This window comes from Muscardinus avellanarius, assembly GCF_963383645.1.
Source record: "Muscardinus avellanarius genome assembly, chromosome: 15".
NCBI classification, from domain to species: Eukaryota; Metazoa; Chordata; class Mammalia; order Rodentia; family Gliridae; genus Muscardinus; species Muscardinus avellanarius.
In genome coordinates, this window is record NC_137801.1 from 77,940,266 (window position 1) to 77,959,498 (window position 19,233).

At 47.0% G+C, this 19,233-nt stretch overlaps 2 protein-coding genes across 2 annotated transcripts in view; one reads left to right on the forward strand and one right to left on the reverse strand.

Annotated features, from left to right (window-relative positions):
• DNAH6 (dynein axonemal heavy chain 6) overlaps positions 1-12,626 on the forward strand; it is a gene marked incomplete at both ends in the record, with an annotated part of 205,522 nt that extends 192,896 nt beyond the window's left edge. Inside the window, 7 exons of the mRNA XM_080711415.1 lie at positions 225-354; positions 2,104-2,231; positions 4,018-4,203; positions 5,092-5,164; positions 6,244-6,395; positions 10,210-10,432; positions 12,523-12,626. Of these exons, the coding sequence (XP_080567541.1) occupies positions 225-354; positions 2,104-2,231; positions 4,018-4,203; positions 5,092-5,164; positions 6,244-6,395; positions 10,210-10,432; positions 12,523-12,626 (996 nt within the window). The remainder of the gene's footprint in view (positions 1-224; positions 355-2,103; positions 2,232-4,017; positions 4,204-5,091; positions 5,165-6,243; positions 6,396-10,209; positions 10,433-12,522) is intronic.
• A 2,339-nt stretch (positions 12,627-14,965) lies between these two features.
• Positions 14,966-19,233, reverse strand: part of TRABD2A (TraB domain containing 2A) — a gene marked incomplete at both ends in the record, with an annotated part of 34,812 nt that continues 30,544 nt past the window's right edge. The window contains 2 exons of the mRNA XM_080711416.1: positions 14,966-15,149; positions 17,496-17,747. Of these exons, the coding sequence (XP_080567542.1) occupies positions 14,966-15,149; positions 17,496-17,747 (436 nt within the window). The remainder of the gene's footprint in view (positions 15,150-17,495; positions 17,748-19,233) is intronic.

Below are 19,233 nucleotides of genomic sequence, written 5' to 3' on the forward strand. Positions count from 1 at the left end.
CCTACCTTAACCACCCTAATTGGTTCAAAGAGTATACACATGACCCAAGCTAGGTTAATGGTCGAACCCTCCCTGCTTTCAATCCCCAGTACCCTCCCCCGCCACACACACACAATTAAATGCCCTTGCTTTTCATAACTTCCCTTGTTTCTATAAACTACATGTACTCCAAACTGAACTTTGTGGGAATTCGAGTTTTTACTGTTCTCTTACTACCATTACAGTACAAAGAGACCAACACGTTGATCAACACCATACTCGACGTTCAGCCAAGATCGTCTTCCGGTGGAGAGGGGAAAAGCAATGATGAAATCGTCCAAGAACTCGTTGCTTCTGTCCGGACCCGAGTTCCAAGTAATAAACAGTTCCTGACATCTATCTGTATATAAATTGAAATTTTAGAAAAATAAATAAATAGGGTAACATATTCTGCTACCCCAGAGGAGCCAGTTGTCTACCTCTGAGCAGCAAGTCCTAAAAAGAAAGAAAAAGAAAGTTTACCCGAGTTGAGTCCCATTGATGTTCAATTCAGTCAGTTTTTTGTAGGAAGAAATTTCTAATAAAAAATACAAGAGAAGCCAGGAGTGGTGGTACAGGCTTATAACCCCAGTACTTGGGAGGCTGAGACAGGAGGATCACAGGTTCACGGTCAGCCTCAGCTACTTAGTAAGGCCCTCCAGAACTTAGTGATATCTTGTTTCAAAATAAAGAATAAAAAATAGGGCTGGGGGTATAGCTCGGAGGTTGAATGCCCTTGGGTTCAATCCCTGGTACTACAAAAAAAATACATGATGATGGGCTGGGTGGGAAAGAGATGGATGGATAAATGGTTGGCTGTAGAGATCATAAATGCGTTTCATAAAGTCCCAGTGACACAAAGGAGCTTTTTCTCTTCGAGCTTCATTAAGCACATACTTTTATTATAAAATGATGAGCAGGTCATCTGCTGAGACAAGAGGTACAATTGACTCAATGAAAGAACTGGAGGTTTGGAATCTCCCCGAGGGTAATGGTAGACTTGGAAGGCCAAACACATATAAATACATCTCTGTGGACCCAAGAGATTGGACTTACCCACACTGCGGGGTGATTTTTCTCCACCAGCCAAATCGTGAGTAGTTAAGAAGAAATCGGATACATGTATTTTGGAGGCACTAATTTTTCACACTTTTCTTAGATATACAAGAAAAGTACAGTGTCTTCCTTTTTTATAGTTCATATGGTCCTTCCTCTGACTTTCCATTAGGTGGATTGTTGGGAGAATGAAGACCTAAGTTTCCATCAAGTTTGAGCCATGGATTTATTTAATAACTCAACTATGCTTTTAGGTAGTAATCAGTAATAGGATAAATGCTAAGTATCTCTCAGTCTTACCCCCTCAGTCCCAACCCCTCCTCTCCTGGATGCAAAACAGGTAGGCAGAAAGGAAGGGCTTACATACCTGTATGACAAAGGGGAAGGCTCGGGTCCCTGGTCCCTCTGGTTCTCTGCAATGCCCCTTGTCTATCATGTAGCTATTTTACTCTGCTACCATTTGCCACTAAAGTCTTCAGGGCTCTGAGCCCTATTTAGCCAAAGCTTGACACACCTTCAAGAGCTCTCCAGCCAAGCCTCCTCTTCCACGGTGCAGAGCCTTTCAGAGAAGTGCCTGTACACAAACTAGTGACACCACTGAGTCATGTTGACCTTCCTCTTCCGCTTCCCTCTCAGCCCCTGTCCTCCTCCCCACAGTCACCTGGTAGGAGAGGGTACAGGCTTACCTTCACTCTCTTCCATTCATACCTTCCTTCTCCATTTGCACAGACAGTATCTCTTTATCTCACTTACCCAATCAAGGACTGCCCACCTCTGTCCCAGAGCCATGCACACACATATTTTCTCTGATACACATGAATTTCTGTTTGAATTTCTGTGATTCCTTCTATATAAATCATAGGTAAACAAATGGTTCTAAATAATAGAAATGTCATATTTAGCCCTGTGCATCTGGCTTCAAGGAAATTGACTTTAGAAAAATGTTAAGATAAACAGATAACAATAACAGTGTGATGAGAATGGAAATCAGAGATGACCAATCTGAGGAGTCAGCTGTGTGTGTTTCAGCAAACCTGGAGATGGAGGGCGCCTCCGAAAGCCTGTTCGTTAAGGATCCTCAAGGACGCCTGAACTCCTTGACCACTGTCCTAGGCCAGGAAGTGGACCGGTTTAACAATCTGCTGAAGTTGATTCACGTATGAGTGCTCACTTCTATCATTGCTACTGGGTACCAAAGCCTTGCAGAGCTGTATAATAATATGAGTGTCCTTAGAATATTCAATTCCCATGACTTCACCATTTACATTTAAATGCACAAACCAGCTCTCAAGAGTCTATATTCCCTCTTCGTGATAATGACTGAGTGACATGCAACAGTACAAACCTGCAGTCTCCTCTTTATCCTAACTTATATCCTTAGAATTATCACTTATATACTAGAAATTGATCTGGAAATCGGGCATTCAATTAAGAGTGAGTTCTACCAGGCATGGTGGGGTACACTTGTAGACCCACTACTTGGGAGGCTGAGACAGAAGGATTGCAAGTTCAGAAACAGCCCAAAACAGACCAAGACTCTCAGTCACCTAGCGAGACACAAAACAAAAATAAAAATAAAAAAGGGCTGGGGGTGTAGCTCAGAGGTAGAATGCCCCTGAGTTCAATCTGTAGTACCCCAAAAAGAAAAAGAAAAAGAGTGAGTCAGCACTTACACTCAATGTGTAGTTTGCATTTAATAGTGTAGTCTTTATGGAAGATAATGAAAACCAAAGTGTCTCAAAGTGTGGACCACAAAATTCCTGTCCTCCACAGAGTCAGGGCAGGTCCAGGAGTGGGGACAATCACCTGCCAGGGAGGCTTCTAGCCCCGGGGAGAAGGAACGCGTTGAAGTGTGCCTCCTCCCATTTAAATGCCTGTGTGTTAGCTGCTCCTGTGCGGAGTCCCAACTCCCCAGTGGCCCCTGTCTGCCTTCAGCAGGCCCTGAGTCTGCGCCCTCAATTTCTCTCATCTCCTGGGCTCTCCTTGCATCTTAAGATGTCTTCAGCTACCCTCCACTTCCACTCTTCCACTCGCAGATGGAGAACTGTCTGGACCCTGGCTGAGGGCCTCCTTATTCAGATCCTAGGGGAAAGTTACTTATAGTCCATTGCCTCTTGTGACAAGAGGTGCCAGGAGGAGAAATCAACGAGTTAGCCTAAGAAGGAATGGAAGGGTGACATGCCTCGTTTCACCCACGTTGCCTCTTTCTGGGATTATAGCATGTGGGCCTAGATCTCATTCTTTTGCATAATCAACATAAATGTTGTCTCTAACATCTTCCAATTTACTGTCCCAATATATGGCAGTTTTCACAGAACTGGAACCCATGGGCGGGGGGCACTTCCAATCAATATACTCTACCTCTGTCTTCCCGTGGTTGGGTCTAGCCCAGTGTCTCCCAGGACGCCTACCTGCCTCTGTCTTTTGTTGAGAGGAAAGGATACAATACATGTTTTAAGCAAGTGTTTCCAGGACAAGGAGACCCTCTGATATCAGCCGGGATACTGGGCTCATTTAAGAGTTCCTCCCTCTCTGGTGGAACTGTGAGAGCTATGGACACTCCCTGGACAGAGATGGCCAGGGGTGTGAAGCGGTTTCCACTTGCCCACATCCCCATGCCCCAGGGTCCCTGAGTCACTCTCAGGCCCATTTGTCCCTTAGAGGTGGCATTTCTCTGAGCCATCTCTCTAGGCCTCAGGGAACATCTCTCCTGTCTCCCTTCTTTCATCTGCCCTGTTCACTACCTAAACTTCCTCCTAGCCCCGAGAGTTGCACCTATGGTCACCCCTGTGTTATAAAAATGAACAAAGTATTGCAGGGTCTGGCCCAGCACACAGATCGCAGAAAGGATGGAGGCAGCAAGTGAGCCCTTAACAAAAGTCAGGGACAAATGTCATCCACACTTGATAATCAGTAAAGAGCACCGATTTTTTGTTCTTTCAGATTTCTCTAGAAACACTCAACAAAGCCATCGCTGGCTTAGTGGTGATGTCTGAAGAAATGGAAAAGGTATATAACAGTTTCCTCAACAACCAGGTTCCATCTCTGTGGTCCAACACAGCCTACCCATCCCTGAAGCCACTAGGATCGTGGGTCAAAGACCTTATTCTGAGGACCGCGTTTGTGGACGTAAGTGTATTTGTCAGCATTTTTACAGCTGTAATCTAAAAGACTTGACCATGCAATTTAGAAGAAGGTAGATTTGTTTGCTCACAGATTGGGGATTCAGTCTACATGAGGCCGGGGACCATGGAGCTCAGGTATGGTGGCAGAAGCAGAGGGAAGAAGAGCACAAGGCTTTGCTCCTCGGGTCATGGAGGCCAGAAGCAAGCCAGAGAGGGTGCCAGGAAAGGAGGAGCCATATATAATCCCCAAGGCTGCAGCCCCAGCCACACCTTATCAGCTCAGGTCATAAATCCATCCATAAGTCCATGGATCTATCCACTGCTGAGATATAGTTAGTCCTTGTGACTTAACATTGTCAGCCTTGAATATTAACAAATGAGATTTTTAGGGGACATTCTACATCTAACTATAACAGTAAGAAAATTCACTTATTGGAGTTAAGTGACTCTGATACCATGGTTGGTTCTAATGTCCTCGCTAACAACCCTGAGCCCAGATAAGCAGAAACTGCCAGAATGGGTTCATGTTGAAGGTCTTACACTGATTATAGTGTCGTTTCCCCCGGGGCTCTTATCCCCGGGTTCCATTTAATTCCAGGCCATTTTGTTGGGGGTGTCAGCACTACTATATGGGACTCTCAACTATGAGGTATACAACCACGTATGGGTCATGCAGCCAGATGTGCCTTTGCTGCCCTCTCCCTCCCACCTCTTCCTGTGCTGACCAGGCTGTGGGTTTGCCGTCAGGCTGGCAATTGAGGAATAGGAACAGGCAGGCAGGCCAGTGGGGGTGGCCACTAGCTCCCCAGAGGCCTCCAAAATATGGTTTTGATTTAGATGACAAAGCCCATCTCAGAAATCAAGTGCTTATAATGCAATGTTTCTCCTTCAGTTGTGGCTCAAAAGAGGCCAGCCCAAGTCCTTCTGGATCTCTGGTTTCTTCTTCCCTCAAGGATTTCTCACAGGTACTGTGGTGCTTGCTCACCTTAACCCTAGAAGACCCCACAGGAAAGGTTCTAAGCCGTTACTCACAGGGTTTCTTTTTTTTTTTTTTTTTTTTTTTTTTTGGTGGTACTGGGGGTGGACCCAGGGGCTTTCTACCTCTCTAGGCTATACTCCCAGACCTATTTTATATTTTATTTGGAAACAGGGTCTCACTAAGTTGCTGAGAGCCTCACTAAGTGGCTGAGCCTGGCTTCGAACCTGTGCGATCCTCCTGTCTCAGCCTCCCAAGCACGGGGATTACAAGCGTGCGCCACCACACCCGGCTCCCTCACAGGATTTCCAGGAGCCAGGGAAATGGCAGAGCAGCTGAACGCCTAAGAGTAGAGCTACTGATCACAGGACGGTCCAACAGGCCCGGCTCTTTCTCAGTTGTGGAGTGGAGAGTGTTTGGTGGAAATAGCACAACTTCGCCAGCAATCTAATCCCTTCCCCTCTCAGGTCACCTAACTGTGGGCGCTGCTGTGTCCACAAATGCATGGTGGTGTGATTGATTCCTTCATGGACCATGCTCAGGGCGCCAGCTGCTGTCCACCTGCACAGGTCCCACTCTGAGCAGCCTCCATCCCTCTAAAAAATACTCTCATTCCTCCATTATCAGCCCTTGGGGAATCTGGCTAAGAGAGCCCCAAAGGGAGGCCAGGCTTTTGAACTACTGAATGTTAATTTGCCCAGCCTTTCATTTGCATTGTTCTTAATAATCCCTAACAAGCAACCCATATAAAACAAGCTGGGCAAAGTTCAAAAGTTTGGGACATTTGGCCCTGAGACTTCCTCCCCAGTTTGACTGAGGGCAGGCAGCCCCCTTCAGAGCTGGCTTCTTGTCTCTCTTCTCAGCTGTGATCAGACTTGAAGACCTCTAGCATTCTCACCTCCCAGCGAGACCCACAGTCTTCCAGGCTCTGAGCAGAGTGTTAACCCCGGGGTTTTCTGCGGAGTGAAGCTCTCTGATGCCAGAGCAGCTTGGTCAGAGAGAGGGGCGCTGTATGTGCTGTGGCAGTGTTGTCTAGAGAACCCAGATTTCTGGTTTTCCTATTTGTAGGAACTCTTCAAAACCATGCTCGGAAATACAACTTGCCTATCGACGAGCTGAGTTTCAAGTACAACATGATTCCTACCTACCGGGATCAAGCTGCCGTGATAGAAGCTGCCAAAACAGTGCAGTTTGGACAGGAGCTGCCCATGGACCTGGAGGTATCATCCCCTGACCACCCTGGCAGGAAGCGTCTGACCCTCCACCGTGCAGCAGTTTGGCCAGTTACCCTTGCCCCACTCAGTGCCACCGCCCAGGTGCAGGAGCAGAAGGGGCAGGACAGTACTCACACCCCGGGCAACTTAATCCCTTCTCTCGGGCTACCTAAGTGTGGGCCCTGCTGTGTCCGCCAACGTACAGTGTATAATTCATTTCCCCATGGACACCAACTGCTGTCCACCTGCTCAGGTCCCAGCTTGGAGAGGTCTCCATCCCTCTAAAAAATACTCTTGTGCCGGGTGTGGTGGCGCACAAGAGGATCCGGGTTTACAGCCAGCCTCAGCTACTTAGTGAGGCCCTTTGAACTCAGTGAGACCCTGTTTCAAAATAAAGAATAAAAAATAGGGCTGGGGGTGTAGGTTGGAGGTAGAATGCCCCTGGGTTCCACCCCCAGTATCACAAAAATAATAATAATAAAAAATACTCTTGTCCCCAAGGGTATTTTTAGAAATTTACATTTCTAGAAATGCTTAGATACAGACATTGCTTAGATATAGAAAAAATAGCTAAGCAATACTGTATTTCTTTAGATACCCACAGATACTTTCTCCATCTTTAAAGGCAATATAGTAAGACTGTTAAAAAAAAAAAAAGAAAGAAAGAAAACAGGGTTTTGGCATCAAACAAGCCTGAATTTAAGTCCTGGGCCTCCCCCTCACCAGCTGTGTGTGCTGGAGCAATTGCTAACATGTCTGCACCTCAGTGTTCTCCTCTGTCAAATGGGGCCAATGTCAGCAACCTCAGAGTCAGTGCAGTGTAAATAAAATAGAAAATGTTGTGTGCCCAGGACACAGTATTTGCCCAATGAATTACTAGCGTGATTGTGGACTGAATCTGTCTCTGACATCCGTTCAGCTGCCCCCTAACAGAATTGATATGCGAGCTTCATACGTCCATGCCCTCCCACCTCAGAATACTAGTAGGAATGCGCTGTGGAAGCAGTTTAAGTGGTTTTCTTGCATAGTTTACTTTTCTACTGTAGTGGTTCTGCGTGGGCAGTTCCCAGACCAGCTGCAGCAACATCACCAGAGAACATTTTAGAAATGTAAAATTCCTACACCTTGCTCCAGACCTACTCAATCAGAAACTCCTTGTTGGGATCCAGAAATAATAAATAAATAAATAAATAAATAAGTATGTATGTATGTATATACATATATGTGTGTATATATATATAGTGGTACTGGGATGAAACCCAGGGACCTTCTACCTCCAGACCTATTTTATATTTTATTTGGAAACAGGGTCTCGCTAAGTTGCTGAGAGCCTCACTAAGCTGCTGAGGCTGGCTTCAAACCTGCAATCCTCCTGTCTCAGCCTCCCAAGTACTGGGATTACAAGCCACCACGCCTGGCTCTGATATCTATATTTTAACAAATCCTACAGGGAATTATTAGCCCTTTAAAGCTTGAGAACCACAGCTCCCTCCAAAATATAATAATTCTCAACCTTAGTTACAGGTTGGAATCACCTAATGAGGTATTTTTTTTAAATCACAGGCCACACCCTGATTATATCAGACTTTTTAAGAGTAGCCTCAGATTTTTTTTTTTTTTTTTTTGTGTGTGTGTGTGTGTGTCGTACTGGGGATGGAACCCAGGGGCTTTCTACCTCCAGTACCTAAAAAAAAAAAAAAGTGCTTCCTCTGGATGAGTACCCAGATGTTTCCATGCATGGCTGGGCAAGGAAGCAGCAAGGTGGTTTCCAAAAAAACTGACATACACAAACACACAGACCCTTCCCTGCTGCACCCAAGGAACAGAAGGTTCCAGACACCAAGAAGCAAAGATCTGCCAAAAAGGATTCATTCACAATAAAGTGTTCAACATACTGCCCCCACGGCTTAATCGTCCATCTACAGGAAAGGGACTCTAATTACCCAAAGGACAGGCCCAGAATTGGACACACTTACAGCATCTGAGGAAGGACAGCACAGGTGGAGAAATCCTGTGCCTCCTATGGAGAACTCCAATCACGGGGCAAGGTCTCTGTCTCTCCTTCTCCCAAAAGAAGCATTAAAAAGAATTTCCTTGTCAGGCGTAGTGGCGCACACTTGTAATCCCAGCATTTGGGAGGCTGAGACAGGATCTCAGTCCACGCACAGCCTCAGCTACTTAGTGAGTTCCTTTGCATTCAGTGAGACCCTGTTCAAGATAAAGAATAAAAAATAGGGCTGGGGGTATAGCTTGGAGGTAGAATACCCCTGGGTTCCATCCCCAGTAGCACAAAATAATAATAATTTCCTTAAATGGAAAGAAAGGAGTGTTTTTTGGCACTCTGCAAATATTATTACAGAAAGATAGTCTGTCTCCTAATAGGGTATCCATATCCTTGAAAGACCTGGCTAAAAATAACAAATAATAATCCCAGTTCTCTTATCCCATCCACTTCCCAAGAGAAAGGGAGGTCATTACGTCATGATATCAGATAGTCTGAAGCCCACAAACTGGCCTCCCACAGGCACCCCCATTGGACATCCTTGGTGGGGTATGAAAAGTATGAGATTTGGGATCAAACGGAGGGATAAAGTGTAATAACAATAGTATTAGAGTGTTTTGGGAATTACATGGTAAGTATTTGGAACATAAGCAATGGCCTAAACTGCTGGTCCCCTTCTCTTTTTATATTTTTTTATTTTTAATATTGTATTGATGCATTGAATTCATACATATTAATGAGATACAAGATGGTGGAGACATACATGCACACATCACCCAATTAGCTCTTATTCAGTTCCCGCCCCAGTCCCTCCCCTCCCTCCTTCTCATGTTTGGCTTAGCAATTGACATTGATATGTTTGTTAATGTACATCATGTACATTAGAGAATTTCCCTCTTCCCCCCTACCATCCCCTCAGTTAGGTCACCTTATTTGCTCATCTATGGAATCTCCTTCTGCGTCTAGAGTTCCTCCTATGACCCATTCTCTCCCTAACTTCTGCATATTAGGGAAAGCATCCGATTTCTTATTTTTTGTGACTGACTAATCTCATTTACCATAATGTCCTCCAGTTCCATCGATTTCCCTGTAAATGACATAATTGTGTTTTTCTTTATGGCTGAGTAAAATTCCATTGTGTACATATCCCATAGTTTTGTAATCCATCCCTCTATTGATATACATCTTGGCTGGTTCCATAGTTTGGCAATGGTGAATGTGCAGCTATTAACATAGATATGCATGCATTAGTTTGGTAGTTTGGTTTTCATTCTTTTGGGTAGATACCCAGAAGTGGTATTGCTGGATTATATGGTAAGTTTGTTCCCTTTCTTCTGAGGATCCTCCATACCATTTTCCAAAGTGGTTGCACTAATTTGCAATCCCATGAACAATGTATTAGAGTTCCCACTTGTTCACATCCTCGCCAGCATCTGTTGTTGTTTGTGTTTTGAATGATTACCATTCTAGTTGGAGTTAGGTGAAATCTCAGGGTAGTTTTGATTTGCATCTCTCTGATTGCCAATGGTGTTGAGCATTTTTTCATTCATTTATTGGCCATTTGAATTTCTTCTTTAGTGAAGTGTCTATGTAGTTCACTTGCCCATTTTTTGATTGGGTTATTTGTTTTCTTAGTGCTGAGTTTCTTGATTTCTGTGTATAGTCTAGATAATAGTCCTCTCTTGGAGGAGTAGTTGCAAAAATCTTCTCCCATTCTGTTGGCTCTCGGTTGAGGTTCTTGATAGTTTTCTTTCTTGTACAGAAGCTCTTCAGTTTAATGCAATCCCACGTACCTTTCAACTTTCAAATATCTTTCAGTTGCCCTCTCCTGAGGATGGCGTTCTCGTTCACGGGATGTTCATGGACGCGTCTCGATGGGATGATGAGGAGATGGTGATAGAAGATGCATTGCCTGGACAGATGAACCCAATGCTGCCCGTGGTGCACTTTGAACCACAACAAAACTACGAGCCTGGCCCCACACTTTACCACTCCCCGCTCTATAAAACAGGAGCCCGAGCAGGAACACTCTCAACCACGGGTGAGGATGTTCTTTTGGATCCATGATTTAAAGACACATACTAAAATATTCATAGGAAAATATCATACATTGTCTAGTATTTGCTTCAAAATAATCTAGGAAGAGTGTGAGGAAGTGTGTGGGACAAGAATGGAGACAAAAGGAACTCTAGTGTATCTATGTTTTGCTATTTCCACTAAAAGAAAAATAAATATGGTAAAACATAAATGAAGCCAGTCCTTGGGAGGTTGAGACAGAAGGATCACAGGTTCAAGGTCAGCCTCTGCAACATAGCAAGGTCTTCAGCAACTTAGCAAGACCCTGTTTCAATTTTTTTTAATAAATAAAAAAAGAACTGGGAATGTAGCTCAGAGGTAGAATGCTCTTGGGTTCAAAGTAAGTCTAGGCCATAAGTCAGTGCATTCTTAAAATTACTTAATATATTTTAAATTAAAAGTTACAGAATCAAGGCTGGGCACGATGGTGCATGCTTGTAATCCCAGTACTTGGGAGGCTGAGACAGGATTGCAGATTTGCAGCCAGCCTCAGCTACTTAGTGATGCCCTCTGCAACTTAGTGAGACCCTGTTTCAAAATAAAAAATAAAAAACAGCACTGCCAGTATAGCTGGAAGGTAGAATGCCCCTGAGTTTAATCCTCAGTAAAATTTTTTATTTCAAAACATAGATATACTTTTTTGTATATGTTTTGTATATCAAAACATACATACACTTCAAGTGTATACACACACACACACACACACACACACACACACACTACCTGGCTTTGCAGCCACTATGGCACAGGGGCTGTGTTGTGAGCCGTCCAGGACTTCCGTTCATGTGGACACGTGGCCTGGGAGCCACATGCACCCATCCCAATCACCCACCCTTGGAGGTCATTAGATCCAGCTGCTGAGTCACCTCGGTCCTGTACAGCGGGCCTCAGAAGGCAGCAGTGTGATGCAGAGACTGAGAATTTTGTCTCAATTTTGAGGCAGCTCAACTCATTTATGGCCATGAGTGAGTTGATTCCACTTCAATCAGAGACAGTGGCTGCAAGCACCTGGTTCTGCTCCCAGGTATCTCCCACAGCTGAAGCAGGCCTCCTGCAGCAGAGGCACCAATTGCCTGAGGCCCTCGAGGAAGCCAGGAGAACGATAGAAGAGATTGCAAACAATGCATAGGATTTGGCCTAATTTCTGGGTCTCCTAAAGCCAGTAAATTCATATGAAGACTGTCCCGACTTGCTTGCCCTTGAACTTGGGCTAGCAGCATTGGGAGGTCGGTCACTCAAGCACCTGCCAAGGCACCAGGCAGAGAAGGGCCCACAACAGTAAAGAGAGGGAGACATAGGCACTCTCTCCTGGGGATGCCACTGCGGTCGCCGAAGTTCACACTGATGAGGGCTTCTGTGAAAGCAATGCCAGAAGCAGCAGCTTCTCACCTGATCCTGACCCCCGCTGCAGCTCAGTAGAGAGTGGGGAAGACTGCTCATTCATCTCAGGAACCTAAGTGCTTTCCACTTGCAGGATAAAACAAAGGATGGATGGATGCATGCATGGATGGATAGATGGGTGGATGGGTGGGTGGATGGGTGATGGATGGATGGGTGGATGGATGAGTGATGGGTGGATGGGTGGATGGGTGGGTGGGTGGGTGGATGGATAGATGGATGGATTACCAACCTACTTTTACATGACCCTGATTCCCACTGAAAGCTTAGGCCTGAATCCTAGCCCAGTGCCCTAGATTCAAACTGCAGAAAACTTGAACTTAACCCATAAAGTTACACAAAGTCCAAGCTGGACAAGTCCTAAAGAGTCATTTGTTCTAAATTTGAGTGTTTGTTGTGGGGTGGTACTGAGAATTGAACTCAGGGCCTGACACAGGCTATGCAAGAATCCTACCACTGAGCTACGATCCCAGCCCTTTTAATTCTGAGACCACTGTGGCCAGCTTAAAATCCTAATTTTGTAACACATAAAAGGAATGTTTGCCATAAATCTTTAGAGACAGGCCAGGAAGCTAGGTGTTTTAACATTTATTATCTCTTCGTATCCAGAGATTATTCTTTAAGTAACAAGTGATTTTTTTCTGTATCCTTAATTAGGCCATTCAACCAACTTTGTGGTGACCGTCCTCTTACCCTCCAAGCGTTCCAAAGACTACTGGATTGCCAAGGGATCCGCTTTGCTCTGCCAGCTGAATGAGTGAAAAGATGCCACCTCGGTCCAGAGATCTTCGGCAGAAGGGAAAGTCTGACCAGTTTGTATGTGAGCAAAATGGGTAACTTCTGATTTGACTTAAGGGTAGTAAGTGTGACGGGTTTTTTTTTTTTATGATCTAAAATAAAGTGTGTGAGTTCTCCTTTCGGTTGCTAACCCAGGCTCTGATGTGGAAGCAGTGGGTTCCCCACCCACCTATTAAACCCACTCCCCCCACCCAGCCCACGTGAGAGTCAGGCAGCTTCCCATTAGCTACCAGCTGGGTCCCCTGAGAAGAGTCAAGACTCACCCCTGCGCCTCCTCGTCACACTCACATGGAAGACCCAGTGTGTACTTGGGTCTCCTGGCCCTGGTACTTCCATTCCTAGACTTACGTGTGGCTCTCTTAGCCCAGCACGTGGAGGTTGATACGATGGCTACAACAACCAGCAGAGCCAAGGAGCAGGGCGGCAAGATCTGGCCGCACTGCCAGTTCCCTCCCCTCGAGAGTATGCAGGGGCCTTCATGTTCACGAAAGGGCAGAGGAATTTTCCCCTTTGCCTTAGGATGAACCTGTGTGAAAATGAGCCAAGTCCCAGCCTGGTGCTCTTGAGCCCCGGCTGCCTCAAACGTGCGGGTCGTTGGGCCAGAGCTGTGAGGAGCCACTTGGGTTAGCCTTACCAATAAGGCTCAGGTGCTTCCTTGGCCATAACATAACCCAGGGAACCAAGGCAACACGCACTAAATGTGAGCCACTGGAGAAAGCCACACAACTCCTGCACCGAGGGAGGAGCACAGTGACCCTGCTGCCCCACTTTCTCTTTGCCCTGGCCCACCTTTACAGACTCAAGTTGCAGAGAAGCGGGGAGCACTGGAACACCGATTCCATCCGTCAGAGTTCAGCACATAAGCCAAGACTACCCTTAGTGTTTCAAGCAGAAATAAATACTAACAAAGGTGCACAGAATGGCTGCAGCCACACCAGGCAGGGGGCCAAATCAACTGTAATCCAAAGTCACAAAGCTTCTGGAAGCTTCCAGCTACACTGCTACTCCACACCCTGGAAGCAGATGACCAGGGGTGGGGGCTGGGGAGGGGATGCAGAGCCTGGCAGCTGCACAGACTCATGTGACTGTGACTGTGGCCACTGCTGAAGAAAGATGCTCCGCCCACGTCTGCCTTAGCGGGAGAATCCAAGTCACAGCAGCAGGGAAATCTGGGCGTTTCTAGTCCTCCTGCTCCTGTAGTATGGAGGGTGCGGGATGGAACAAAGGGGTGGATGTGGGCCCTGGCTCTCGCTGCACCACCCTCAGCAAGGCCACAAAGACCTGGGCCCCTGAAATGATGGAGAATTAGCCCACAGGAAGCCTCAGGGAAGGAAGGAAGCCTCCATTGCACATGGAAGCAATGGAGCTCACCCTAAGACAGACCAGGAACAAACGCGACCACTCCTTACTGGCCCTGCCCCATCCTGGACAGGCCTTCTTGGGTTTCTGTGAGCCAATCAGAGGCCCAGGGGGACCAGAAGGGACTCTTGCCGCAGGTGGGAGACCCTGGAGTCTGGGGGTGAGAGAAAGTGACAAGCTGGACCAGGGCTCAAAGCTCTCATTTCAGTAACAAGCAGGCAGTTCTACAAGTACTTGTTTTAATATAGATTCCCCCCCCCCGTATGATTTTATTTGGGAAAAAATATTTCCAATAAACATGTAAAAAATAAATAATACAACAGGAACGAGTAGTATGAAAACCTCTTTCTTGCACAGCAGCTCTGACAAAGCCCACCCATCCCCAGTCTCCATGTTGAGGAGACGTGCTCACAAATCATCCACCAGGACAGCCCTGTGGGAGCACCCACAGGAGCGCCCACTCACCAGCCCTAGGAGAGACACGTGCACGGCCTACTCACTGCCCTGCACCCACAACCAGGGGTGAGCGAGGGGCAGAGCAGGAGGAAGGAGAAATGGGTCAGGACCCAGAGTTGCAGCTGAGCAGCGCAGGGCCCGGAAGGAAGTGGTGATAGTGTTCAGAGCGCTTGAGCAAGAGTTGTTTGCTTCATAGATATATATCATGGGAAAAAAAAAAAAAGGTCTACACCAAAAAGGTATTTAATTATTTCATACCATTCATTTGCAGTTTATTATTTCCATAGACTTCATTATGTTACACAATTGTACACCTCCCCCCAACACTGTTGGACAATCCGAGTCATTCCTTAGAAAGAGACGAATCTCCACTGGGTTTCCTCTTCAGATGTCTCTTCTGGGTTGGACCTAGTAAGGCCAGACCAGAGTGTGGAGTACAGGAACAGCCATCCTTCCAGTCTGAGGGTTCAGAGTCTTGGTCCATTCATTATGGGAGAAGCATCTCTGTTTGGAAAGCCAGCACCAGCACCCAGAGCGCAGGGGTCCAGAGAGACAGGCCGGCGCTGCTGTCTACCCTCTGGCTATGGTGGGCATGTCCACAGCGAGGGAGCCGCAGCTCAGCAGAGGCGTGCCTGTCCAGGACAGGGGCCTGGCGTTGCGGGGCCACAGCACTAGGAGCAACAAGAACGGCAGAGCCTCAGGGCACGGAAAGCCACTGCGCACTACGGGGCCCCCCAGATGCTCACCACTTTTTTCATCTCTCTTTAAAGCTAGAAATGGGTGTTAGTATGCCAATATGCTTACTAAATCTTTGGCCATCTTCTGTGTGTATTGACTACTGCTATCAGAAAACCAGATGACAGAGGATATAAGTCTAACCGTCTGGCCAAGTGTCCCCCCACTATTTGGTCTTGGTTTAAGGATTATTAAAAGTCTGGATGTAACAAGACCTAACTCAGTTTGCAATCATTAGCCTCTGGACAGGCTTAGGCAGGGACCATCACCTCTGGCCAGCACAGAGCACAGCCGGGTCATAAGGATTCCTCCCTGAGTCTCCTCTCCCTCCCCTGCCCTAGTTCAGGCCTGTGTGAACACTAGGCGGCATGCCAGGCCAGGACAGTACAAGCTGAGGGGCCAAGGACCTCAGGCCCACCTGGTCCTTTTAGCTCAGCTGAGGGATAAAGTCCCCAACCTCATGGCCATCTTGAAAGGCAATGGCCCAGGTCCAAAACATACTAAACAGGTCAACTTATTATTCCATCAATGACAGAAGTTGAGGAGCCACCTTAGGACATGGACACCATCAGGCGCTCTCCTTGTTCTACAGCTGACCTTGTTCTCCAGGCTGCCAGATTCTGCATATTTAAGAATGCAAATCACACAGTATTCCAGAGGCCTGCTTCAAACCTTCCAGTGGCTCCCATTCTCCTTGGACATGAAGCTTCACAGTCACGACCCTCCCCAATTACCACTCTAAAGAGTGTGTGTGTGTGTGTGTGTGTGTGTGTGTGTGTGTGCTACTGAGGATGGAACCCAGGGACATTCTACCTCTGAGCTATACCCCAGCCCTATTTTATTTTTTTATTTTGAAACAGGGTCTCGCTAAGCTGAAGAGGGCCTAAGTTGCTGAGGGTGACAGCAAACTTGTGGTCCTCCTGTCTCAGCCTCCCAAGTACTGGGATTACAAGAGTGTACCACCATGCTTGGCTCACTCTGACCATCTTACCCCGCTCCTTCACCTCCCAGACTCCAGCCAGAGTTGACTTCTCATCTTTGTTGTTGTTTTAGTTTGTTTTGGGAGATGGGGTACTGGGAATTGAACCCAGGGGCATTCTACCTCTGAGCTACGGCCCCAGAAGTAGTGTTGTTGTTGTTGTTGTTGTTGTTGTTGTTGTTGTTGTTGTTGCTATTTGAACAGGGTTTCACTAAATTGCTGAGGCTAGCCTTGAACCTGCAATCCTCCTGTCTCGGCCTCCCAAGTATTGGGATTGCAAGTGTGCGCCACCACACCCAGCTCACTGTGGCTCTTTAACATGATCATTTATTTCCTCCATACTAGGTCTTCACACTGTTTCCTGTGCCCCCACCCCCTTCCCTGTTCTGTCTAGTCAGTACTCATTTGACATTTGTTCAGCACCTATGCAGGCACTAGAGCTCTGCGTCTCCGGATCCAGATTCAGAAATGCTATTCACCAGGCTCTCCTCTATCTGGTTTCTCCTTGGTAGCAACCAAAGAATGGCTCTTGGGAAAGGTTCCTCCTGACCCCTGACCCCTGACCTCAAGGTGGTCACACACAGAGACACATCCACAGCCACAGAAGCATACACAAAGACCCACAGCAACCACACTTGTTTTGCAAAGTACCTACTCAACACCTGGCTTCCTCACCAGACTGTGAGCTCTGTGGAGGCAGGGCCAGTGTCTGTCTGGTTTACCCCAGGGACAGAGCACCCAACACAAAAGCAGACACACAGGAAGACTCCAATAAGCTTGGGTTAAATTTAACTGAATCCGAGATCCCACCTCTCTAGTGCAGTTCCCCTCCCTGCCTTGTGCCCTGCGGCCCAGGTTCTCTACCCACCTCTGATTTACCCCCTAGAACTCTCTGAGAGCAGGTACATCCTGGGATCACCCACTCCCAGTAAACGTGCCCATCCCTATGGTATTGCTTCCAGCTTTGCAATCCTATAGAATTCTCCCAGATATGCAGTGGTGAAAGGGCTGTTAAGTTCTTTGCAACCTTCATTCCTGTCTCATTCTACTTTTAAAAGACCTATCCTCCATATCCCACATTTGTTCTTTGACAAGCAATAGACCTGTGTCCCTTGCCCTGGCTTGAAGCAGCTGCCTTAAAACTGGATTCATCTATCTCAGCGGACAGAAGAGGGGTGTCTGGTGAAGACTGCTCCAAGAGGGGGGTTTGAATCCTGCCCAGTGTGAAGAGATCTGCTAGGATCTGCTCGCCAACCAAACTTCCAGAGAAAGATACCGAGCGGGTTCTGCCCAGCCGCCTCACCCCTCCTCCAGGCGGACCCACAGGTCGCTGAACTGGCGGAGCCGCTGCCTCCGCGCAGGGCGCCTTCGCTTCTTCCGGAACCTCTGCTCTGCCTCGCGGGGCAAGTCGACCCTTCCAGGAAAGGACACTGGTGGCGGAAGCGGCGAGTGATCCGCAACCACAGCTTCCGGCGTCAGCGAATCCAGGACCGGCACTTCCGGAGCAAAGATGGCCGATGGGGCAGGGGGCGCAGAGGGCCTTTGACTCTTCTCTCTGTAAAAAGGGATGGAGGATGTAAGAGGGGAAGGAGGATGCGTTGGGGTCACACAGCTGAGCTCCCTTCCTGCTCGTTCGGCTCAGGACCTCTGGCAGCTAAATAACGTGGAAGTTTAAGCCTGCCAAGGAGAACAGCACCCGATTCTCGAGGCCACCTGGACACCTTACTGCCTCTCTTGCATTTTCTCACCGTGTGCGCTCAAAATCCTGTAGCCTGGAGGAGAAAAATCCAAGATTCTCATAAAACTACACATAATTACCGAAAGTTCCCAGCAACGGACAGATAAGCACGTCTAGAAAGTCACCAAGGATTATAGCATTTGAAGAAAGAAACATGGCCCTTAATCGTATCCATCTCTCTTGTACTCTTTTGAGGGCCGGTATTCTGAAAGTGGTTCTTTGTTGGTTCTCACCCCATCCCCAGGTGAAGTGCTGGCTTCTAATATGTCTCTCCAGGACTGCCCTCAAACCATCTTTCCCAAAGGGAACATTTTCTCAGTTGATGGGAAACTCAAACTTGTTTCTAGTTCTTCCCTAAAGGTGACCATAGTCCCCAAACACCTTGTTCAGTGAAAATAATAAATCATTAGAAGGACCAGGTTTCTTCCTGCAGTAAAACTTTAACCACGGGTTGAGGAGCAGGAGAGGATATAGTAAGAGAATTCCAACCACAAAAGGTCAGTCTCAATGTCTCCTGATGTAGGTAATGAAGGGCTTGCAATATCCATCTACCTGAGGGGCCTTAGATGTGCTATTTTAGGGGACTCTCCTCCTCCACCGATGTGAGCACAGCCACCCCACATATATAAGAACTCAGTTACTTTGTTCGGATTCAGACTTAATAAACTCTAACTGCCAGAAGCTGGACTCAGATCTGATCCACTACAGAGCTGTTACTATTAACTACCCCCTTGAGAAAGGAAGGATATATAAGAAAAGGAAAACAGAAAAGGAAAAGACCTAAGCTAGGCAAAAAGGATAAAAGAGGGGAACTGTCCAAGTGGCAAAGGAAGAAAAAAATGCTCCTAGTCTGAACCTGAGACTGAGGAACCCATAAATATAGTCATAGCTAGCAGGTTCCTATAGAACAGGACCCACCATAATAATTACTCTCCAAAGCCGATAATGCCTGGGACAGGCCTGTGGCACCACTTAGATGAATACCTTTATTGTTCAAAGAAACTCAAGCCTACAGGAGGATACCCTATCCAAGGCTTTCCCAGAATCAGGCAGTCTCATAGAGGATTCAGGAGCAAATGATCAGACAGCCCTGTGCCCAGGCCCTCTGCCTGTGTATAGGCTATGTCTGTGGCATACTTGTCCTCCCTATGACCCAAACAAGCCCTGGTATACAGCAAGCACTCAAGAAACTTTGACTTAGCAAGGAACACGGTCATGAATTCAGTAGGGGTGTACTCTATGAGGCAGCGGTGCCTCAACATGAGACAAAGCACAGCTTTGTTTCTTTTCAACTCACAACAGA